The sequence below is a fragment of the Blennius ocellaris genome (genome assembly GCF_963422515.1).
Source record: "Blennius ocellaris genome assembly, chromosome: 11".
In the NCBI taxonomy this organism is placed as follows: Eukaryota; Metazoa; Chordata; class Actinopteri; order Blenniiformes; family Blenniidae; genus Blennius; species Blennius ocellaris.
Genome location: NC_137660.1, coordinates 16056355 through 16081336, shown reverse-complemented (window position 1 = coordinate 16081336; position 24982 = coordinate 16056355). Strand labels below are relative to the sequence as shown.

The window sequence follows — 24982 nt, the reverse complement described above, 5'->3', positions numbered from 1 at the left end:
TGTGAATTTAATGTTTTAACGATTTACCTGAAGTCCAAGTGGCGTCAGATTTCATTTTGTGATGGGTTAGAGTAGGGTTTGTGATGTATTTTGCATAAAGCAGCAAAGATAATATTGCTTTATAGGTACATAAACCAGAAGAGTACCGTTTATTCCATTTACTCGCAAGCCTTGGACAGTCCATGACTCGGTGCTTGCTTGAGGTTTGGGCAGCGTCTGCTTCTAATTCTCTTTGGAATAAAAAAAACAAAAAAACCTGCAGGGACACATGTGATGTAAGGCGTGCTGTGAAGGCAAAAGGAAGTGGGACCACGAGTGAGTCAGGGGGCAACAGCCAGACAGGAGCCCGAAAATATGCCAGGAATTGAAGATATTTATTGTTTCTGGGCCTCTGGCAAGCTGCTGTCAGGAGGCCCAGAGTTTCAAGCAGTGAAGGTCAAAGGTGAAGCTCAAACCACATTAACTTCTGACTACTGGGACCGGCAGAGAGTCGTGTAGCAAAACCCCCAGTGAAATACACAGTGCAAACAGACGACTGTCTAAAATACGGTTTCTTATTCTTAGGACTGACAAAATAAAAAAAAAAAGTTGTTTCTTGAACTAAAAAACAAAACAAAAAATGTGTTCAATTATTATTATTTCTTGTACTGTGAAAGTACATCTTAGCATGATTGTGCCTTATTATGCAATTGAGTGAAAGTTGAACCGATTACATCAAGGCACATGTTGTGCTTCAATTTGTGGGGGGGAGGGGGGACTGGAAAAATCAAGAAAAAACTATCAATTATTAAGTGATTAGTCACGAGATCACTTGTGATAAAGCCTCCCGGTGTCTCCTGGCGGTGGGACACAGTGAGGTGTCAACCTGGAACATCACTGTCTTCAGTGTAATGGCTCTCTGTCCATGTGTGAACCAGTTTGATGCTGTGTGTGAGCATCCAGGACCCCCCCCCACCACCACCACCACCACCACCACCACCCCAGTGCTCCCACTGTGTGTCCTCGTAGCAGCCGGAGGTGAGCAGGTCAGCGAGCGCCTCGCTGCAGTAACTCCGGGCTGCCTGCCAGTAAATACACCACTGGAGGAGAACGCCGGCGACACACGGGATTCAGACGTCTGCTGCTGGATATTTCATTCCACCACCACTTAATATCAAAACTCCAATATCAGAAACATGCAGGCATATGCAATGGCCATCTGGGTCCCTCAGTGCCTGCAACCGTGATGCACTATTGTGCATGTGGCCTGGTTATTTTTTTTTTTTTTCTTTCTTAATCTCATTTTTCACAGTGTAAATAAATGAAAGGTTTAGCTTAATTTATATCATGTCATCATAGAGTCGTGCACGGCCCTGCTGAAAGAAAAGCTGTCACACAGTCATAGTGGAAATACACACATGTGATAGTAATCGTTAAAGCTTTCAAACATAAGATCATAAGATGATACAACACCTCAAGTAAAGAATAAATATTGCACCAAGGGGATTATTTGGCATGTTGTATGTTCAAGTCAATTCAATTCAATTCAATTCAATTTAATTCATTTTAATTCAGGCCGAAATCATAAAACTATATTAAAACAAAAGGGAAATTGTAAGAAGTGTCTCTTCTATTGTACATCCAGTTTCTTATGTAAATATAATTATGTAAATATAATCTCTGAATAACTGAAATTCCTTCCTATCGGAAGAAATTCACTTACTTTTTTTTACTTTGCGTAAAACCAAGAGTACAGAGCTGCTCCACCAATTAATTTGGTCTTAAATGTGTGTTCAAACAGCGTGAGTTATGAAGTATGCTTTCCTTCGTCTGGTTTCTTTGGATCTTAAAGCTGATTATAGCTTTAGTGACAGAAATTGAAAACACAATCTGACACAATCTGTTTTTAACGTTTAGAAATCCCCCCTCTGCAGTCAGGCTGTCTCGGTTTCATGTTTATTTGCATATTCAGTTTCTCTGCACAAGGAGCCCCCTTTGTGCTGTTTACTCTTTTCGTGATTTCTTGTTTGTTTCCCCTGTGTTTATGTATGAAAGGTTACCCGATATCACACAATAACACATTTGCTCCAAATAATGATTGAATTATTCAGTACTTGTAAAATAACAGAAGTTGACGCTGCAGATTGTTGGTCCATCTTGTATTTGATCCAGGTTTCCCTTTTTCATGTTTTTTTTTTTTTTTCCAGTGACATGCTGGCTTGTGTTTTGTTTTCGGGTTTTTTCAGTATCTTAAATAGGAATAACGTGTTGTTGTTGTTTTTTTTATTCTGCGATTACTTGTATCTTATTTGTTCAGAGAAGCTGCAGTCCCGTGGCATGGCTACTGATCTAAATAAAGCATTAAGATGTAAACTGCTATTGAAGAAACAACAACAACAACAAAAAAGAACGTATAATCTATACGGTTTATAAACCAAAGACGAAAAGCAGCTGCGAAGCTGTCAAAGTGCAGCGACGCCTGTCCCTTCCTGCAGGGGGCGCTGCAGCTGAAATCCCTGAGAGCAAACGCACTTTATGGTTTATTCATTGTACAGATCCGGGATGCTGCTCGAAATGCGACCCACGGTCAAACACCCAGGCGTCTCCGCTCCCACGATCTAAGCAGACATGTCGATGAAGACGTCCGCGGCCGACGAAGTTCCGCAGCGCGTTGGCGATGTGGCGAAGTGACGGAGAATCGCTCCCGGACCTGGATTGTCGTTCCTCGGCGAGGCTCAGAAGTTCAAACCGCCGAGGCTAACGCTAGGCTAACCCACTAAGCTCCCTGGGGGTAAATATTAGCGCTTGCCGGGCTGAAGTTTCTACCGTCGACCTTCCACGCCGTCCGCACGCTCACTGGGGTTGGATGGTCGCGGTTCTGCGTGCTCGGACTCCCGGACGAGATGGGAGGTTTTGCGTCTTGTCTCACGCGGAGCTAACAGGCGGCTAACGCGGCTAGCTCGTTCTTATGTAGCTGACGTTAGCAGCGGAGCGCCGCCGGGCTAAAGACAGCAACTTTCGGCCGCTCGCGAACCGACTCCACCGGGAAGAAGCCGCCCCCACCCCCCACCTGGCCACAGCCGTCATGTCTGAGCTGGAGACACACGTATCGTGCCTTTTCCCGGAAATCCTGGCCATCATATTCAGCTACCTGGACGTCAAAGACAAAGGCAGGGTCGCCCAAGTGTGCGGCTCCTGGAGGGACGCGTCCTACCACAAGTCGGTGTGGAGGGGGGTGGAAGCCAAGCTCCACCTGCGGCGGGCCAACCCGTCCCTGTTCCCCAGCCTGCAGACCCGGGGCATCAAGAAGGTGCAGATCCTCAGCCTGCGGCGCAGCCTCAGCTACGTGATCCAGGGGATGCCGCACATCGAGAGCCTTAACCTGTGCGGATGCTTCAACCTGACGGACAACGGCCTGGGACATGCCTTCGTGCAGGACATCCCGTCCCTGCAGGTGCTCAACCTCAGCCTTTGCAAGCAGATCACCGACTCCAGCCTGGGCAGGATCGCGCAGTACCTCAAGAACCTGGAGGCGCTGGAACTCGGGGGATGCAGCAACATCACGAACACGGGCCTGCTACTGGTCGCCTGGGGCTTGCACAGACTCAAGAGCCTTAACCTGCGCAGCTGCAGACACGTGTCGGACGTGGGCATCGGCCACCTGTCGGGGATGACCCGCAGCGCCGCGGAGGGCTGCCTCTCCCTGGAGAAGCTGACCCTGCAGGACTGCCAGCGGCTGACCGACCTCTCCCTCAAGCACGTCTCCAAAGGTCTCAACAAGCTCAAAGTCCTCAACCTCAGCTTCTGCGGCGGGATCTCGGACGCGGGCATGCTCCACCTGTCGCACATGACCCACCTGCGCAGCCTCAACCTGCGCTCGTGCGACAACATCAGCGACACGGGCATCATGCACCTGGCCATGGGCTCCCTGCAGCTGTCCGGCCTCGACGTCTCCTTCTGCGACAAGATCGGCGACCAGAGCATGGCGTACATCGCGCAGGGCCTCTACCAGCTCAAGTCCCTCTCGCTGTGCTCCTGCCACATCAGCGACGACGGCATCAACCGCATGGTGAGGCAGATGAACGAACTCAAGACGCTCAACATCGGGCAGTGCGTGCGCATCACGGACAAAGGGCTGGAGCTGATCGCCGACCACCTGACCCAGCTGACGGGGATCGACCTGTACGGCTGCACCAAGATCACCAAGCGGGGCCTGGAGAGGATCACGCAGCTCCCATGCCTTAAAGTGTTAAACCTGGGACTGTGGCAGGTGACGGAGGGTGAGAGGATGAGATGAGGGCGCCGCCGCCGTCGTCGTCTTTTCCTCTCTCTTTGTGGGTGTCGCTCAGCATCCTGGGGGCCCGCATCTTAAGATCACCTTCTATACTGTGACTCGACGCCACCGGAGAGGGACTCGGCATCAATCACTGGAATCGTGTTGGCCTCCGCTGCAATCCTCCGCCCCTATTGTGACTCTTCTTTCCAGTCCTGTTCTCTCTCTCTCTCTCTCTCTCGCTCTCTCTCTCTCTCTCGCCCCCCACCCCCCCTTAAATCTCAGCCTGTGTACAGTTCCTACTGTCTAGCTACCTCAGCCATCAAGACACAGGAGTGCCTACCGTCTCTGAATACTTAGAGTAGATATTCTATTTTTATGACTCACATGGTTGAAAGGAGATTTTTGATATTTAAGTGGAATCTCTCAGCAGAATGATAAACTAGCTATTTTAACTCTTAACAGAAAGGCTGGCGTACCTTTGGATTGAAGTTTTTTGATAGAATGTTTTGTTTTGTTTATGGCTGATTTTTTTCTTTTTTACTCGTGTAAACAATTTTTTTTTCGTTTTTCTTTTGTTTTTTAATCGAATGACTTGCTGACAAAATTGTACTTCAAATTGAAGTGGGTGGATCACTCCTGTCCCTTTTTGTTCACTTGATGTATAGTTGGCTACGTTTCATATTCCTGAGGAAGTAAATTAATGTATCTGTTAAAGGTTTTTTTATTAACACGAGGCGTTGTCATGAACAGCTACCGACGTGACGATATGCAATACTTGTACAAGCGGTGTTCCTCCGCCCCCCCCCCCCCCCACCCCTTCCCCCCCCGAGACACACCTCCGCTCCAGTACGGCCAACTTCAATGGCTGGCCCTTCATCATGCTCCGGGCAAACAGTGAGGATGATGATGATGATTTATTCATTGGAGCAGGGGGAGCTGTCAGGATGATTCAGAGCTGTGGATCCGTCAGGTTCAGGTTTTGAGAAATGCTGTTTTAAACTGTTCATCAGTGTTTTTTGTTGTTTTGTTTTTTTTTCCCCACTCTTGAGGAGCTTCCACTGATACTGTCAAGAGTATTTGTTTAAAGGCCGTAATTTAAGATCGTTTTATATTCATACATTAGTGATATTTATGAATAAAGATGGCAACTCGCTTTTGGATTTTGTGCAGATTTTATTTACGCTATCTGGCTTTTGGTACGCATCTTTAATGTCACGAGGTGGAATTTAAACAGGAGGTCATTTTAACACAAGCAGAGTTCATCTGGAACGAACAGTTTTTGGATATTCACTTTATTTTACGCCGACGAGCATCTTTTTTTTTAAAAAGGGCCTGGATTGTATCATTCCCTCTGTCGGAGGAAAACTTAAAGAAACCAAATTGCTGATGATAAATTAAACACAAACTTTAACAATCATTTTCAAATCGGCTTCCCTGTTCAGTTTCCCATCGTCACCAAGTGTTTGTTTTTTTTCATCTTTTAAAAGAAATCACCACTAAAAGAAGCAAGGCTTATAATTTATTTATTTACATACATACAAAATCCAAAGAACTCACAAACATGTCTGTTTTGCTTTCTTTTTACACAAGTTTGATTCATAAACACGAACAGACAAGAAGGCAGTACATTTCTTTTACAAATGCCGAAAAGGAAACCAAAAAAGCACTATGAAGTGGACAGAAGCCCCTCAATCAGCTCTGTGTTCTGCAATAAGGAGTCGAGAAAAAGAGATGACTGGACATTAAGGCAAGGGCAGGGACACAGAGGCCAAAGTAAGGGAAATAAAACACTTACATTTTTTGATTTTTCTTCTTCTCTGAACCCGGCGGTGAACGGTCGGGGTTTTAAAAATGGAAATTAAAATTCACCTCCCATCTGGAGGTCTGACCGACAAGAAGCGGAGGAAAAACAAGCATCCAACCGACACCTTCCAACGCCAGGGTGTGTGTGTGTTTTTTTTTTTTTGTCAAGTCCACCCTTAGCGAGCTCGTCGGAAAAAATCCAAGGCGGAGGTAAATCTGTTAGAAAACACCTATTTTTAGATGGACTGAGATTTTTTTTTTTCTACAACATATTGTCACGTAACATTGTTACATCCTCATGTAACGGCGGGTGGGCCAGGATGGTCGTGAGACGTTATTTTTAATCCCATCAGGCTCAGTCTGCCTGTGACATCAACAAAAAACAAACAAAACCAAAAGAAACAAAACAGACATCGAGAGAAGAAGAGACTAAAGCGGACAACACTTGAATCTCAGGATAATACATTTACAAATATATATATCAAAAAAAAAAAAAAAGACAATTTGAAAATGAATGCAGAAAAGTACTCTCCCATCACACAGTCACGGTTTGAAAACATTTGCAGTTCACACATTATTTTGACACAAGTTTGTTTAGTTGGGTTTTTTTTGTTGTTTTGTTTTGTTTTTTTTCGACACTTCTTTCCTCGTGTTTCTGCCGAGGACACTGAACTCCACGCTCATTTCGTTCAGAGCAGGCTGTGCTCTTCAGATTCTGTGCAAACATTCAATGCATATCGATACAGTAAACATTTGATATATTCATATGTATTATATTCATTTATATATTCATCTCTATAGAACATGACTTTTCCGCGAGTTATGGCAGTACTGTCACAAACACACTTTTTGTCCTCGAAGACAAAATGAGACACAAAAGACAACTGCACTGCTTGTAACTTTTCAGATTTTTTTTTTTTTTTCTCAATGAACGCACAACACCTTCCACTTAATCACCTTTATCCAGTCACTGCACGTGTTAAATAGCACGTTATTTACAAACTGACCTAAAAAGTCAAAAATCTGCCGAAAAGTGACTTTAGTTTTCCTGTAAATGTAGATAGTGATTAAAAACCTCAGCCCTGAAGAGTTCAAAACATACAAGTGTAAGTGATTTGGGGGGGAGAAAAAAAGATATTAAAAAAACAAAAGGTGGAGGGGGGGTGGGGGGGTCATCGCTCGTCTTCCGTGGCGATTCAAGTGGAACTGAAGGTCGGGGGTTGGGCTTTAAGTAACGTCTGGAGGAACTTTGGATGAGTGTGGATGATCGGCGGATCAGATTGGAAATTCTTACATCATGCCTTTTTTAGCACCAGTATTACAGAGGAACATTGATCCCTGCGTCTAGGTCCAGTACTGATCTCTGTGCATGCTCCAAGGCCACTAGAACGTTCTCAGAAAGAAACATTTGCATACCTCATAAACAAGTGGACGTTAAAGTGTGCAAAACCATCGGGAAAAAAAATCAACACGTCACCCAACGATAAAAGCTTTGTTTGTTTTTTTTTAAAGTCCTCTCTCTCATCCATTGAGAACATTAGAACTAAACTCTGATGTTTTGATCATGAGCGCTGATCCCCCTCTAATGCCAGTGATTCCAAGCCACGCCTGACCTGACCTGAGCTCCCTGGACAGCTCAGCTCCACAACATGCTGCATTTTTCTTTCCTTTATTTATTTTTTTGGTTAAAAAGCATTATTTATTTTCTTACGCGCGTCACCGCAGCAGTTACAAAACAAGCATCCCGCGTGGCTCCGTTGAAGCAGCCTCTCTGGACTCTGCTCCTCCTCCTCCTCCACCTCCTGATGTAGCAGCTCCCCACTCCTCCCAAGGTGGAAAAAGTGCTCTCCTGTCCGATGGCGGAGATTAAAAAAAAAGTCTCCCCAGTTTTTAAAATCAGCGCGATGTGCGAGAGAGGACTCTTTTTAAGGGAGGGGGGGAAAAGAGTGAGGAGGTTACCCCGAGAAGAAGGTTGGCAGTGGACTCCCAAGACTTTGTGCAGAGGGTTTTTTTTTGCATTTCTTTTCAGATATCCTGTCTAAACACTAATATTGTTTTTTTTCTTAAAAAAAAAAAAAAGAAAAGGGCAAATACCAAATTTGCTGCGTTCACAAATGCTGACCCCCAAGTGTTCTTCCTCCATGATAAAACCTCAGTTTATCTGACGTTTGCTTTAAAAAGGGGCCACATTTAAACTGCATATTTGTGAACAGCCCAAATGTGATTTTTTTTTTTGCCCAGCCTGATGTAAGAGAAAGCTCCAGGACAGGAAAGCACTCGGGTCCTGAGAGTTTAGTTACGGGGTGGGCGAGGAGGAGAACAAGAGAGAGAGAGAGAGAGAGAGAGAGAGAGAGAGGCGAGATATCGCAGCAGCTTTCTCTCTTTCCGTCCAGGAGTCTGCTCGTCGGGGGTGGAGGTAGAGGCACCCTGGGCCCAGCCGGGTATGTGTCTGAGGTCAGGGTTGTCAGCACGACTCCTCCAGGGCGTTCACGACCTGCTCCAGGATGTCGGGGCAGTAGTCGGCGATCTGCTGGAGGACGGAGTTGGCGTACTCCTGCAGCTCTCCGCTCTCCTTCTCACACACCTCCAGCTCGCGCTCCAGCTGTAAATCAGGACGGCAGGAGTCAAGTTCCTTTTTTTTGCCAGGATTTCACAGAAGCATCAGCTTGAGATGTTCTGGTTTAAAATATAGGTGTAAAAGCGAAAGCTAAATTCTGACTCTGACTTCCTTTTGGGGGAAAAAAGTTGCAAATGACATGCTCAGTGCTCGGCGAGAGATTATTCTTAACATAGGCGACGTCTACACACCTAAAATGATAAAGATCTTGTATCTCACCGTCCGAAGGGTTTTTTTGGTTTGTTTTGGGTTTTTTTAAATCGCAGCCCACAAACCGACAGGTCCAACATAAATCAATGTCCTGGAGCTACAGTGTCTTTAACCACCTTCAAAATTAAGCTTCCGTTTCCTCGTATGAGCTGTTTTAATGTACATTTTACACATTGAACCTTCTTCAGCACAATCAAACTGTCTTTCTTCTGCCGATACCTCATTGATCTTAACGTGTGTCGGTCACCGCCGTGTCAATATCCATGCATGTCACCCTGGAGTTGTTATCCATACAAGGAAATGTTCAATATATTCAGCTTCGAAAACCTTTAGGAGTTAAACATTTAAGAATTACGAAGCCTATTGAAACGTATAACTCATTCCATAAGCGCAATCTAAAAGCATCCCTGTGTTTCATTTCCCCCCCCCCCACTAAAACCTTTTTTATTTTTTTATTTAATAATTTGAGCAGTACACAGTCTGCTCAAAAGGAGTGGGCTGAAGCAAGAAGCTTATGAGCGCCCACCCCCAAACTCAGAGCAACAAAAAGTACATTCCACACTAGAATAGAAAGAACAAAACATTAACAAAAATCAGTACTGAGTATTTCTTTTCTTTATAGGATTTCAAAGCTCAATTCTCAAGCTCCCTCTCTAGAATCGAGCTTTGATTCTGTCATAAATCAGCAACACAGAGAGAAGATGTTGAAAGGAAACGTTTGATTTCAATGCAAGATCGGCAAGGCCCGCTGTCAAGCTCATGATATTATATAACACGCGCACGCACGCACGCACGCACGCACGCACGCACACACACACAGGCCCGAGTGCCCCTTCTACCTGTTCGACGCTCATCTTCTGGAGATCCTTCTCCCAGTCTTCAGGGTCGCTGTGGTGGTAGTGAGAGGGCGGCGTGAGCTGGCTGAGGATGCTGGGGTCCCGGTCGTGACAGAGGTCTGTTAGGTGGGCGATGTAGAGCTTCAGTTTGCTGCGGTTCTGCGACAGGGCGAGAAGAGGGGGGATCATCTGCGAAAAAAGAGAAGTGAAGAATGCAGAGGGAACAGGAAGAGAAAGGAAAAAATAAAGAAGAGGAAATGTTACTTTTAACGGTCAAACTGAATTACAGAACTTCAAAAAAAAAAAACTTCAATTCACAACAAATATATCCTTGAAATCTTCATGCATGCCATGCATATGAATCTTCACCATCTCACACAGTGTACGACACAAATGTATGCTTTTCAAAGTAGAACTCATTCCATCACTGATTAAAATGAAAACTCTGCTTTGTGGCCCAAAATATAAGCAGCTTCTCGTGAGCGTCGCATGCAAAAGCTACAAAGCTTCAGATTGAGATCAATAACTACACTTTTGACATGATAGAAGAAGAAGATGCACACGCAAACCGACACAGAAGAAAAAAAAAAAAAAATCAAGTATGAACCACCACGATGGATGTTGTGACGGCGGCGAGACGAAGACAACGGGACGTGAAAGTGACAAAAGGGGACGTGACGAACGAGCGCGAGACAGAGAGGACGCATGCCAGTGATGCGACAGAGAGAGACGTGACGGCTCCCGAGGTTTTTTTCACAACGAGCTCACCCTTCTGAACAAAATGGCTGAGAGAGAGAGAGTTGTGGGGGGTGGGGGGGGTATAAGGTGGGCTATGCCCAAATACCCTCCTCGTCATCCTGTCAGCCACAACGTTAGCCGATCGCAGCGTTAGGGAGGAACATTTGGTTAGTAGATAGACAAGAAAAAGAAGTGACGAACGACGACCTTCTCAGGTCTTTCCCGCCAGCGGCCGAGGTCGAAGCGAGCGAGAGGTCGGCGACCGGGGAGACTACCTGATCTGGAGAGGGCTTGTGATTTGTGTGGTCAGGCGCGGTCTTCAGGTGGTCATCCTCGTAGTTATCGGCCATCAGCTTCATCCTGTTCTGAGTCTGGAAATCAGAGAGAGAGACAGAGAGGGATCATCTTCAGTACAAAATATATACTGTGCAAGTCGCTTTTAAATAGTTGCTATTTTAATGTTTTGTTAAAAAAACAAAAAAAACGGGTTCTTAGTCGACTTGCCCACACTTTTCCCTCACCTGCTGCTTGAGCTGCTGCACCAGTCTGTCCTTCTCCCTCTTCAGCAGGGACACCTCGTCCTGCGTCTTCTTCTTCTTGGAGGACGACAACTCCAGTAGTGCAATGTTGGCGTCCTTCTCGCTGATTGCGGCCAACAGCGCCTCCTGCCTGTGAGGTTGGGGAAGCGACACAGCAGTAGCCGTTTTTTTTTTTTTAACCCACTGGGGTGAATAACTCGATTGTCATTTATAATTCAGAGCCTAACGTCGGCCTGCCAGCTGGTGGACGCCAGAATTGGATGACATTTTACGAAAGAGCGGTAGCGATCAATAATCCGGCATCAGTGTCACCCTACTCTGTGTGTGTGTGTGTGTGTGTGTGTGTGTGTGTGTGTGTGTGTGTGTGTGTGTGTGTGTGTGTGTGTGTGTGTGTGTGTGTGTGTGTGTGTGTGTGTGTGTGTGTGTGTGTGTGTGTGTGTGTGCCTCTTACTTCATTTCCAGCACCTCCTCCAGGTGTTTCCTGCGTTCAGCTCGCAAGGTAGTGAGGTGCGCTTCTTTCTCACACAGGGACTGCTGGGTGGAGGAAAGCTTGGCCCTCATGGACTCCAGCTCCTGCTTCACCTTCTCCATGGCCCCCAGCAGCTCCTCCATCTGGGAACACACACACACACACACACACACACATAACAAATCATAGCCGATAAGTTACATTCCACCAATGACAGAATAAAAACACTGTGAGTGAACTGTTGGAGGCCGAGAGGCGGCACATAAACTGCAGGATTCGATTTCATTTTCCTGTTATTTACACAAGAGAAGCTCTGTCCTATACAAGTAAACACTTTAATCACAAATTACTGAGCAAGAGCGAATGATTCCTTCACAATCGGATGAGTTTCAGTGACATTTTGATGCATGACCAAACCATCACATGAGCATTATTTTTTTTTTTACAGCAAAAATCAGGTTAAAAAGAAAGAAAAAAAAAAAGGCTGGAAACAAAAGCAACACGTGGCCAATCCCTCCAGGAGCTTGTGGATTAATTGCAGAGAAAAAAAACCCAGTTTGTTTTGCAGCCAATTTCGTATATTAAACTGATTAATTATAGCGCTTTGGCAGGAAAGGTCTGATAACTAGTAAGAGTAAATGCGATAATAACTGCTGTGATTTCTTTTTTCCTCTCTCCTGATAACAAATCGTTGACGACCAATGTTGCAAAACAAAATCTGCAGCGATTTCCTTGTAGCTCTGACTGCAAAAGAACACGTCAGCAACTTTCTCCATCAACACAAAGCAACCGTCGCCACTCGTGTGCAAAACAGTGATGATGTTGCATGCATGACGATTTTTTATTTTTTTATTTTTTTTTTGCATTCAACAGCTGTTTAAAGGAAGAAAAAAAAAAAACTTTGCCAGATGTTTTCATTTACAAATGAAATATTGATTCGAAAGTGACAATTTTCTGGAGGGAGAGCTTCACCATGAAACACACAGTCCAACAACATGAGACTCATATCCACCACAAAACAGCCAAAACTAGATTGTGCATTTGCAGGGTTGTTGTTTTGAGACCGTGGGAACTTAAAAAAAAAAAAGAAAAAGTGTTGCTTTTATCATCGTCCACCCTCTCTGAAGGTGGGGGGGAGTGGGAGGGGGGGAGGGGGAGTTTGCTCACCGATGGGAGGTCACACATACTTGGGCTCGTACCTTGGACCACTTAATGTGGGCGAGGTTGTTGGACTCATGCATTGGTTTGAGTGAGTGCTTCTCGAGAGGCGGTGGTGTGTAGCGGGGAGGAAAAAACAAAGAGAACAAAAAAAGAAAAAAAACGACAAGCAAAGATAAAAGAGCTGAGGACGCAGAGGGAGGTTTGAGAAGAAGAAGAAGAAGAAGAAGAACAACTCAACAATGGAACAGCGAAGAAGGCGACAATAAAATCACACCGGATGAAAGGCGGCGTCTTTTTATCCGTGAGTCGACAAGTTTAGACGTGCCGCGTTACCACGGGGCCGGACTTGTTGCTTTGAATATTACTGCTTTTGTCATGCACGCATTGTGTGTGTGTGTGTGTGTGTGTGTGTGTGTGTGTGTGTGTGTGCAGGCTCCGCTACCTGTTTCTCCTGGTACGACCTAGCAGCTTCCTCCTGCGCCAGCACCATCTCTCGCTCGGCCGTGATCTGGACGCTCTCCCTCAGGGCCTCCTCCAGCTCCTCGATGCGCTCCGTCTTCTGACGCAGAGTGTCCTGCATGATAATAAATAAATAAAAAAGCATTTGCTTGAACTTAGCAAACATGGGGTTTCCCCCCCGCCCCTGCAGATTTTCCAAGCACATTTCTCACCTTCACCTGCTGGGAGTTCTCAGACATGTTGTCCTCCCTCTTCCTGGCCTCGTCCATCAGCCGGGCGTTGCGGCTCTTCTCCACCTGCTCTTTGTGCTTCAGGGTCGCCACTTTTTTCGACTGGTCTTTCGTTTGCCTGCGGGGGGGGGGTTGCAGGGAGACACAGGCTTGATACCGCATTCGGGATATAAAACTGCTCAACTGTATCTTCTCATAGGGGCGCATGGTATCGAGGCAATGCTGTTTGCATGATATAGACCAGAATGTGATGGGGAAAAAAAAGCAATTTTCATGTTTACATACGCGCTTGTGAATGTGAGCTAAAGATATAAATGACTTTATTATTAACTTTAGCTTTACACATCCTAAAAAGCAAAACTATAGATTTGAAGAGTCCAGAAATATCACAGGTATTAAAAAAAACAAAAACAAAACATGAAATGTATTAGTTGATATTTTATCATCATAAAACTAATAGACCAAAAAAAAAAAACCGTCAATGTTATTGTAATATTTAATTCGCTCCTGCATCCTTTCATGTGGTTGAGGACGATTAAAACGCGTCACTTGACTCGGGTAAATTAGGTTTATTCTTTTAAGCTACACACAAATAAAATTGCGTCTGCAGCTCTTTATTAGGTTTTTTTTGTTTGTTTCAGACAAAACCCTAAAAGAGTTGGTCTTTGATTCCCAAAAAGAAAAAAAAAACGAGTCTGAGAAACAAAGAGTTCAATATGTCAGGAGGAGACAGTCGCTCGCAGCTCCGCACACTTTGAAGAGAGGCGCGGGCGAACGGACGGAATGAAATGTGAGAGGGGAACAAAGAGAAGAAGGAAAAAAAAAAAAAGTTGTGATGTGTCAGGGGAAGAGGAAAGTTGAAATACTGACCTGGAGGCCAAACTGGCGGGACGAGAATTTTCCCAGTGTAAAGATAAGAAAGCGATAAAGAGAAGAAAAAAACAACACACTCAGACAAATGCAAAGGAGCGAGAGAAGCGTCATCTCTGCTACAACACGTTGATGCATCACCGCAAAAAAAAAACAACAACTACAAAGTTCTCCACATCAGGCTTTTTTTTTTTTTTACAGCTCGGCTGCCAAGATACCAGATGAAAGGGAGATTAGATTTTAACGGGCCAGGCCACTACGCTCCCACTTACATGGTTTCATTGATAGAAAATCTGCACCGGCAGGAGGAATCAAAGGTCACCAGTCCAACATAGTGGGTGAGTTAACAAGCAGAGGACACACACACACACACACACTGAAAAATCCTCCGGCTTCTAAGCCTTTTCTCATTGGCCGTCTTTACGACAAACACTGGTCAATGACAGGAAACAGCTTCCTTTCTTTCTTTCTTTCTTTACCTCTCCAGCTCGTTGATCTTCTTATCCTTGTCGTTCTTTTCGTTCTCCATTTCCCGGAGGATCTCCAGGAGGCGGTCGACCTCGGCCTGCGCCTTCCCGGAGTCCTCTCGGTGGCGGGCCACTTCCTGCTCCAGGTTTTTAATGCGCTCGGCCAATTCGGTGTTGGCTTGAGCTTCCAGCGCTGCGTTTTGAGCCTGCCAGAGGACGAGAAATCAGTTCAGGGCGACTGCGCGGTGACGCCATTAAAAAAAAAAAAGTGACGGATTAATTGTGGAGATAAGTAAGAGCAAATCTGCATCCAAGACCTATTAAAGGCCGCAAAAAAAAAGCACGAGGCCAAGCAATATTACAACTATGGCTATGAAAAATATCAAGAACCAAATCTTAGAATTGAGCAAATATTTCAAAAAATCCAGTTGGCATGCTCCTAAATTCGTTGTGAAACTACAATAACTGACCAACATGAAAATGTTTGCTTCACACAGCGATTTCCTTTAAAATCCAGGCAAAAAAACCCAGAGAATAATAGAATTGCTTCAGAGAACACACCAATACCTACAAATGTATGTTATTGTTTTTTTGCCGGTTTCACACAATATTGAAGTATATCGCAAATAGTCATTGTGTCTTGAGCTGACACACAACCTACCGTCAGGGAGCAAAGAACAAATTAATAAAGTTTTAAGTTGTAATTTACACACTTGCTGGTCACCGTGGTTTGAACAGGGCAAGTATTTACCAGAAGAGAAAAAAAAAACCCTGATGGAATCAATGTTACATCACATTTTACACCACAATGTCTGAAATTGTCTGAAAAAGCTGATATATCTCACTCTCTTAAGGTGGTTCTCCAGTTTCAGGCACTCCTCTTTCTTCTGCTCCAAGTTGATCTCCATACTCTTCAATTTGGAGTCTTTCTTCAGCCCTGAAGAGGCCAGAGACGACGCATGCTCCTTCAGGTCCAGCAGAGAAGTCTGTGACACACACACACACACAATTTCCATGTTAAACTGACCTAGCATCAGGCCGAAAGAAATACATGAGACCTAACACAGGCATCCATGACTCATTGATGTTAAATAAAAAGGCCCATTTCTGACGAATGATGTTTTCAGCGTATAAATAGAACCGTAGCAGACAACAGCGCTGCCAATAGTTGTGCTTCGGCGTTTCTCACCTCTCTGTCTGACAGGTCTCCCTGCAGGAGGCTCAGCTTCTCCTTCAACTCTTTCAGATCCTTCTTGTTCCGGTCGAGCTCCTCCGTCTTCTCCCGCTCGTCTCGATCCCGCTGCTCCTTCAGACGCTCGATGATGCGCTCCTGCAAGAGGAAACGACGTCAAGATGGCTCTCGCGGATGCAAACCAAACGCACCCTTCTACAAATGCCCGGCAACGCAAGCTGCAACAATTCCCCAAAAACCAGAACGACATCCTTCTTTTTTTCCCTCCATGCGGGCCCTGCCGTTTTCTTTTTACGTATACTTCAGTATGTGTAGTCGGTAAATCCGATTTTTTTGTTTTTGTTGTTGTGACGTGTATTTTCACCTTTTCCGCAAGAGACTCTTCTAGCGTTGTGAGAGCGGTGTCCGTGTTGGACGTGTCGGCCTGCAACGACTTCACCCGCTCCTTCAGGCTGCTCATCTGCTTCTCTTTGTCCCTCAGCTGCTCCTGCAGGTTCTCAATCTGCAAGCACACACAAGCAGGGGTGGGGCAAGATATTGACCTCGGCACTTCAGCAAACGGTGCAGGCGGGTCTTGCAACCCTCTCACAAAACAAAACTCGCCCCTTGAGGAACAAGCAGCCCGTTTTTCACCTTCTTCTGCAGCACGTTGACTTTGCGCTCCTTCACTTCCAGCATGTCCTTGAGGTCGTGAATTTCCCCGTTGAGGGTCCCCTTCTCCTCCGACATTTCCTGTATCTGCTTGCTCTTCTTATTGAGCGTCGCCTCCTTCTCCTCCAGGCGCAGACGCAAAGCGTCCACCTGGCGAGGGCGAGGGGATGGGGGAACGACGTTAAACAACATATGACACGCGTCCACAAAAAAACCAAAAAGACATTTGGTGATCTTTGCTTTCGATTGCAATCAATTGGTTGATTGAAATACCTGTACGCCGAGTCTGAAAGTGAATAAATACGCACCTCTGTCTGGAGGATGGCGGCACGCTGCTCCTTGGCAGTGAGGGACTCCTTGAGGACTTCAATGTGCTGCTTGCTGTCCGAGAACTGGTTGGTCAGAGTCTCCAGTTTGGTCTGCAGACCCAGCATCTCCGTGTCTTTCCTGGAGAGGTCCTGCTTCACCTGTTCCATCTGACAGGACCGGAAACATTAGACAGTGATTACACGCCACAGCCGCAGACGACGGCGAAACGACGAGTCCGGGCAACGCCGCCCGTTGCCACCCTTCACCTTGTTCTTCATGAACTTCGTGTGACTGCGGTAGACCTCCATCTGCTTCATCTCCTCCTGACGCTCCTCGCAGCTGAGAAGGCCGTTCGATTTCATCATCAGGAGCTCCTCCTCCATGTCCCGCAGATTCCGCTCCATTGAGTTGATTTTTGCGTCCTGAGTTTTGGTAAAACGCACGAAGCATGGTGTGACCAAACAGCTCACACACACACACACACACACACACACACACACACACACACACACAACTTCCACACATACCTTCATGTCAATGACGGTCTGCAGAGCCTTCGTTTTGGTGGACTCGGGGGTTCCTTCGTATCGACGGTGCAGCTCCTGCTGGATCGGACGAGAGACACATTTCAGTACGAGACGTTCCATTCCAGACAGAAGCAGGAGGTCAAGTGGCCTGACTCGGTGGGCAATACCTCTCTTAGTGCGGTTATCTCCCGGTCCCTCTGGTCCAGCAAACTCTCAAGGTGATGCCGGTGCATCTCTGCGTCAGCCAGCCTTCTGGTCCGCTCCTGGTCTTCCTCCGATGCCTTGGCGGACGGTCCTGACACGGCAAGCAAACCAACTTTACAAACACGACGAAGCAAGTACAAAAGCATTAAGTTGGGGTTTGTTTTTTTTAAACACTTCCATGTAACCTTCTCCTCTAACACCCATAAAGGTGACAGAGCCACTATAAAATATATTTCTATTCAAACGACTCTCTGCAGGGGGTCTGAATGCACCTTTGCTCTGCAGCATCTCCAGGAGTTTCTTGATGGACTCGTCCCGGGCCCCGAGGGTCTGCTTCTGCGTGTCGATCCTCAGCTCCATCTCCTCCAGGGTCTTCCTCAGCAGGAAGAGCTCTTTGGCCTGCCTCTCGTGCTCGCCGTGGAGCCGGCGGTAGTTCTCCTCCGTGGGCTCCGACGTCAGGGCCAGGTCACGGCCTTGGCTGGAAGGATCTTGCTGGAACAGCTGGTTCAGGTCCCTCTGGATCCTCAGCTCATCCTGAAGAGCCTGAACAGTCATCTGGAGATGCTGGAGACAACGAGGAAATGCATGTTTTTGAAAACCTTTTTTATTTTTGGGGGAGGAAATACAATTAACACAGAGATATATGACCCGAAATGCGTATTGATCCTGTGAACTGATAAACAGACTCCAGCCGGCCCACTTAATAGGGATGGATCCCGGCAGCATATTGTGTTACATCTTGTTAAAAAAATAAAAAAATAAAAAAATCAGCTTCTAATCATGACTAAAAATGTATAAAGGTCTTAGCTGGCAACAGGCTGGGCTTTGTGTACAGTGTTACATTTCATGCCCAGAGAAATGCAAAGTGGTGCAACACAATCAGTCCAGTATAGTATTGCATTGTGTGTGTGTGTGTGTGTGTGTGTGTGTGTGTGTGTGTGTGTGTGTGTGTGTGTGTGTGTGTGTGTGTGTGTGTGTGTGTGTGTGTGTGTGTGTGTGTGTGTGTGTGTGTGTGTGTGGCATCTGACGCCACGGACACTCGGCAGGGCTACGATGAGACAGTAACACTGCGCTCCACTCCGCTCTGCAGCAGCTGTGAGCGTTTTCAGACGACGGGAACAAAGGGAGAAGTCAGTGTCTGCCTTCGTTTCTCTCCGTCCTCCGCCTCCTCCTCCCTCCCCCCCCCTCTCCTCCCCTCCACCAGCTCGCACTATCCTCTCCTCCTCGAACACACTGTTCAGCTACCTTGCCTGCTCTCGCCTCATCTCCTCCTCCCTCTTCTGCTCTCACCTCTCTCCTCTCGCTCGCCGTCCCTTCCCGTCACCCTCTCCACCCCGTGACTAAGGCTGACTCACCGCTTGTGACTGCGCCGATCCAAAACAGAGCGGCACAAACACACACTCTCCTGCCTTTCCTTTGCACCCCCCCCCACCAATGTTCTCACTCTCTCTGCCCGAGGAGAGACAACAGTCAGGTGTCTGAGCCGAGAAAGCACAAGACAAGAGGAGATGTGATGCACCCAAACGACACTGAAAGCAAATGCCGAGTCACCATTTGTGAGGACGACCCGGCTCCACGAATCAGGACTCGTCCTCACCAAAGGTTCAAATGTACAGAAGTTGACAATAGTAACGACGACACCTTGGATCTCTCTACATTAAAAAAAAAAAATGTTTTAGGGCCAGACATCAACATTAGTGGACGTTCCATCGCATCAGTGCATTAATAAATGTGGTGTTTTATCCACGGGCGAGTAAGATGACAGTTACTTCACCCAGGTTGGGCGTTACTACACAGTCATAACAGCAGATAAATCCCCCCCCCCCCCCCCCAGTAGGGAACTCAATGTGCTGCAGCCGAAACCAACTGAAAAGTACATGTACACCCATGAAGCTGGAGCTCCATACATTGAGGGTAACGCAGTTTCTCTGAAGCTATAATCATCCAAATGCCTCAGAGGGTGTGTGTGTGTGTGTGTGTGTGGATGTGCGTGCCCATGCTTTTTTTTGCACTGCACGTGCGCCAGCGTAGGAGGCGGAGGCAGATGTCAGGAAGCAGACATCTTTAAATTAAAGCACCCACTGATTAGCCCTGCTCTCGTCAGGCATTGCTGGGAATTAGTCCAGAGTGTGATTCTGTGACTCAGCAGGGGAGAAAGCAGTAAATTACACAGGTCTGCCCATCCATTAAAGAATTGCGGTGAAACAAAGACAATTTTCTCCTCGTTAATGAAGCCTAATTTTCCCCCAAGTCCTACGACACAGTGCAAGACCTCAGTCCTATTTACCCCGTTGCGTTTGTTAAATACATACACACTTGATTAAAAATGAGAAGGGTAAGACTTGCATTATTGTATGTCGCGCAATATCAAGGGAAGGGCAATTAGCAGAACACTGACATAAAGCCACAGAAATACAATTGAAAACCTTTGTAACTGTAGAATTAGGATGAAGGAACTAATTTGGATAAACAGACGTAAACACACTGAGTAACGAAATGCTTAGTAAATACGTCATACAATTGATTTAACAAAGAGGCGCGAGGTTTCAACACTAAAATGGAAAACGTCACTAGACAGAATAAGAAAACCCAATAAAAATCTTTTTAAATGCTTTTAAAGGCGTCAGCATTAACATGGACTGTGCTTAAGGAAGCCACTTCTTTATTACCTGCGAATAAGTTCTTATCTTTCTTTAAATTTCTCCCGTGGTTGTACGGCTGAATACCTACCGCCATCTAAACGGGCTTCCTCTGCGGTCCTTTTTTCCTTGTTCACCGCATCCAGGACTTTCTCGTAAACATACAGAAATGCTAATACGGCCATTAGACGTACACGCTCTTTCATCTACTCAGCGTGAACGTATAGCTGCACATAAGAGGATTAACTAGATGTTTCAAAAAAAAAAAAAAAAAACCCTGCTCCCAACCGATGCAGAGAGAATAGAACGAGGCAGAGGGAGAAGCGCTCTCAGACGAAAAGCCGACACTTTTCAGTCGGTGGAGTTGTATTTTCCTTCTCAAAAGTACATTCGGCGAAAGGCGGCTTGGAGCATCTACTCAACTGCAGAGGAATTAAGTCGAAATGCTCAGAAACAAACGTGTTGGGGGTTTGCTTGTGGGGGTCTTTAACCCTCTTAAAGACCACACATCAATGGGAATGCTCACCTGCGCTTCATCCTGAATGACGCGGTACTGCTCCTTCCAGACGGTGATCTTGGAAACCTCGTCTTTCCTGAGCGCTCGCTCCTTCTTCAGCTCGGGGCTCCAGAAGGTCTTGATGGAGTTCATGGAAGAGCTGAGTTTGCTCTCCTTGACCTCCACCTCTCGTCGCAACATCTCGTTCTCGCGCAGAACCTGGAGAAACAAGTCGAAACAAGGATCACTTGACAACAAACCGTCATGGAAAGACTCCTTGGAAGAAGTGTGTCAATTTGCCACGTACCTCTTTCAGTTGCGACTGCAGGTCAAGGATGGTGTTGTCCCTGGCCTGCCTTAAAGAGTGGGGCACGGTGGAGGCCATGTGGTGGTCCCCGAAAGCCAGGGCGTCCCCCGCCATCATGCCCGCGGGCAGCATGGCGTTGCCGGGCACCGAGGTGGAGATGTTGGGAGTGCTCGCCGCCACCACGCCACCGCCGCCGCCGCTACCCCTCGAGCCGTACGTCACCCTCTGCCTCCCCATAGTCGTCACCGTCCCGCCGCTCTTGGGAAGGTGGTCTCCCGCCATGGCGACCTCGTTGTCGCTCAGGTACATGGGCCCCGAGGTGGCGTACGCGGCGTTGAGGGACTGGATGTTCTCCATGGAGAGGGTCTTGCCTCCCGCGCCTCCCGGCCCACCTCCACTGCCCCCGGTGCTGTTGGTGCGACGGTGTCCCATGCGGGGCGAGCGGGGAAGGCGGGGGGATCGGCCGGAGCCCTGGCCGCCGGTCCCGCCGACGTCTCTCCCGCCGCTGTGATTGGCATCCCCTCTGCCAACGGAGCGGGCGCTGCCGTACATCGTCTGGCGAGACGGGTGAAAGAAGCCCGGCGGAGAAAGTGGCCTAGCGCCCTACGTATCTCGGGACTCTCACGGAACGCCGTGTGCCGGGAGAGGAGGGGGGGGAGGGGGGTCCTGCTTCAGCTGGGCAGAGTGGGCACAATGTTCATGGTACACAAGAGGTCTGGTTCTCTGCACTTTCAGAGCCAGACGACGCCAAACAAGTGTTCCCTCTCCTGACGGGAGTGATCCAGCGCCGCGAACGCTGACATCAATCTGAAAAGAGAACACAGCCGAGCTTCAAAACCTTCGCAAACAATGGCAACACAAAAGCTGGCGTCGTAAACAAAACAGCCACTGAATGCATGTCAAGTCGGCGGAGCAGTACGAAAGCTACGTTGTTGTTTTTTTCCACAAATAGCAAGCCGAGGGTGTAAAACACTGAATTTATTTCATTAACTGTGATTTGGTCTTTGTGTCTCCTGAGCTTCTCGTCATGAACTGCTTATAGTTCCACAAATTTGATTTCGATTTATCTGCCGTTTGAGTGTAACACCGATTTGTTTTTACTCACTTGCCATCAATAAAATCTAACCAACCCAATTGGGAGGAGGAGGAGGGTGCGTGTGGTCGACTGACTTTACCTCGAATAACCCCCGCAGTTACAGACACTTTGCTCACGGTGTGAATTTTTTTTTTTTAACACGTAATACACCCTTAATACATCCGCACTGCAATACCAGCTTTAATACAAAGGTATGGAACTTTAAGAACTAAGTGGATTTAGGTCTGTCTGCCATAAAATACACGCTTTGATCGCATACATATACAATCCCACTCTGGGATATGTTTTTTTTTTTTGTAGGTCATCGTGAATTGGCTCTTTCGTTTTTTTCTCGCCGTTGTGATGAATGTATGTGTGGAGGAAAAGGGGGAAAAAAAACCTGCAGTTATTCAACTTCAGCCTGCGTGGCCTTGTTAGCAGCTAATGCTGCTAACATTCCTCTGTCCACCGCTACTCTTGCTCCCTATCCCCTTTGTGTTCCGCTATGAACAAAAAAACAACAACAAAAAACTGTGAATCTCTCAATCCTCTCCACATTGTGCTGACTCAAAGGATTAAAACTAAAAGGGGGGGGGGGGGGGGGGGATTGTACATGGTGGACATTGTTGGGAGAGAGGTGGGGAGAGAGAGGGAAAAAATATATATATCCCAGATGTAAGACCAAAAGAAATATATAAATAATAATCAAAAAGAATGGATGGATAGAGGGGAGTTCAGGCTGTGCTGTGTGAGAATCTGTGTCGTTTAACGTGGGGATTAAAGCATTTTTCCCCCCCACAACCAACAACAATCCTTGCCCGAATCCGTACAGCGTCTGCTTTTGGAGACACCCATATCAAACCATATCCATTTTCCTCCCTCCATGCTCAGCCGTTTCTCCTTCCAACCTCCGGGGTTCTTCACGTCCACACACACACACACTATTAACCTGATCAAACACACTCCTGACCTTAAACTCACCGTTACAGACGATCCATCCGATTTACGTGGACGCTGTTTTTTTTTTTTTTTTCCTTCTTCCTCGCTAACACAAAAGCCAGTGGTAATAAAATAAAAACAAAACAAAACAAGAAAATCTCTCTAAACAAACTACCTTTCCCCCGTTGTACCGCCGCAGCTCGGATCGCCACCGGCACCGAATCGTCAACCGGATGGAACGCGAGTCGCCAAAGCGGGCATCTGAGGTTTTAAAAGCAGGATACGCGTGTATCTGATGGTGCCATCTTTTCGCCAGCAGGAGCAAGCGGCTCGCGGAGAAGCCAGGGCGCCTTCAGTGACGTCAAGCCTCCGCTTTGCGCGTGCACGGCCCGCCTTCGTCCGCCACGCTTTAAATTTTAAATGCGCGGTCACGACCCGAAGGTGGAGGACGGTGCAGGAGCGCGACACCTGCATTTTTTAAATATCGGACAAAAAAAAAACAACAAAAAAAGAATTAGCTTCACTGTGAACGTTCAACTGGTGGGGGTTATGCAACATTAAAATCTGCAAGTTTGATTGTGAGTTTGTTGTTTGACCTCATGATTTTACAATATAACATCATTATTGCATTTTTTCCCCTCTCCTGAGGCGAAAATTGCTTTCATGATTCAGTGTTTTGTGTGAAATACTGTGAAAAAGCGTACCTTTGGCATTCATTTTTAGTCAGCAAACATTCCAGTAGGGGGCAGTGTTGACTTGTGAATTACGGATGGATGCAAGACGTGCAGGTTTTCTTTTCCCCAAACTTTAAAATATGGAAGTGTGAATTAATTATAGTGTATGGCCGTGGTATTTTGTTAACTACTCTTTATTGCTAGATAAAACTATGTGTTTATATTTTGGTACGTATTAACTGACACATAGTGACATATTTATCAATGAACCTTCATTGGTCATCAAAGAGGTATCTTTGGTATACTTTTAGACTGATAAAAAAAATGTTTGTATCATACCTGATTTGGTTACCCCCCAGTTATGTTTTCCTGCAAGGAGCTACCTAAAGTCCTATACTACCTATACTGGTAGTACCCTGCCTGTGTCCAATGTTAGCTGGGATCAGTTCCAGCACCCTGAACGGAATAAAATAGTATAAAGGATATAAAGAAAATCATTGTGATCATGTAAACCCAACAGGAAGTCAGCCATTCTGCATTAGGCGTGAAATGCGTGAAAAATATTCCTGCTAAGGAGTAAGTCCCGAGGCCTCAAATCTGGCCCTTCCTAATGAAAACATATCGAAATGTGACTATAATCTCAAAAAGATGTGGCTATGGCGCTACAATGAATATCTGATGAAACAAGAAGGGAAGTGCGAATGTCCATTCATAGCCATGGCGCTACAAATTGTTAGGAAGAAGTTTAAGGAATTATATTTTTACATACCACGGCTTCAAACTTTATGATGTCATCCTTGAGAATGGTGGATATATGTAGCGTGCTGAGTGAGCCACACAAAAATGTCATGACACCCAAACTCTAAACCCAACAGGAAGGCCGCCATTTGGCACTGTGATGTTCCAACAGTTGTTCTCGGTGAAAGGGGTGTCAAAATTCTTCCGCAAAAAGCCAAAGGGCATGGCCATGTCGAGCATCACGAGAATCTTTTGGTTTGCCATGAAACAGGAAGTGAAGTGGAACTCTGCTTTACATGCTGCAATGGGCCTAAAACGTTACATGCTTGATCACAAACCTCTGATCAAATCCACATGCCAATATCCATCGACATAGCGCCACCTGCTGGCAATAGGAAAGATCACGTTTTACAATTGTATGTGTTATCAAACACTACGTGACCTTATTCGCCCTAAATGTGGTGTTGTGAGTGGAAAACATGTCGATGTTGATTCACGGTAAAAATTGTGACTTTTTTGTATCCATGCACAGGTCCTGCAGCAGGCTGCATGCAGCAGACAGGCTGACAGGCGTCCT

General features: G+C 46.4%; 2 protein-coding genes across 3 annotated transcripts; one reads left to right on the top strand and one right to left on the bottom strand.

Annotated features, from left to right (window-relative positions):
* Positions 1-2565: 2565 nt before the first annotated feature.
* Positions 2566-4276, top strand: LOC308136925 (F-box/LRR-repeat protein 14-like; the record flags this gene model as incomplete). Its single annotated transcript, XM_080505474.1, has 1 exon — positions 2566-4276. Exon 1 carries the CDS (start codon positions 3065-3067, stop codon positions 4274-4276), a length of 1212 nt encoding a protein of 403 aa, XP_080361600.1. The 5' UTR covers positions 2566-3064.
* Positions 4277-5761: 1485 nt separating this feature from the next.
* On the bottom strand, positions 5762-23290 carry LOC308136044 (ELKS/Rab6-interacting/CAST family member 1-like). Of its 2 annotated transcripts, none has more exons than XM_080504241.1 (20): positions 23036-23290; positions 20980-21786; positions 20703-20891; positions 17810-18101; positions 17501-17628; positions 17334-17411; positions 17073-17228; positions 16806-16973; positions 16480-16647; positions 16211-16348; positions 15844-15984; positions 15500-15640; positions 14667-14860; positions 13300-13435; positions 13071-13202; positions 11450-11610; positions 10981-11128; positions 10735-10830; positions 9725-9910; positions 5762-8660 (listed from the first exon to the last, which is right to left on the bottom strand). In XM_080504241.1, exons 2-20 carry the CDS (start codon positions 21529-21531, stop codon positions 8523-8525), a joined length of 3342 nt encoding a protein of 1113 aa, XP_080360367.1. In that variant the 5' UTR covers positions 21532-21786; positions 23036-23290; the 3' UTR covers positions 5762-8522. The 2 variants fall into 2 exon arrangements, with proteins under 2 accessions (XP_080360367.1, XP_080360368.1); XM_080504242.1 differs by having other exon boundaries at positions 17334-17408.
* Positions 23291-24982: the final 1692 nt, after the last annotated feature.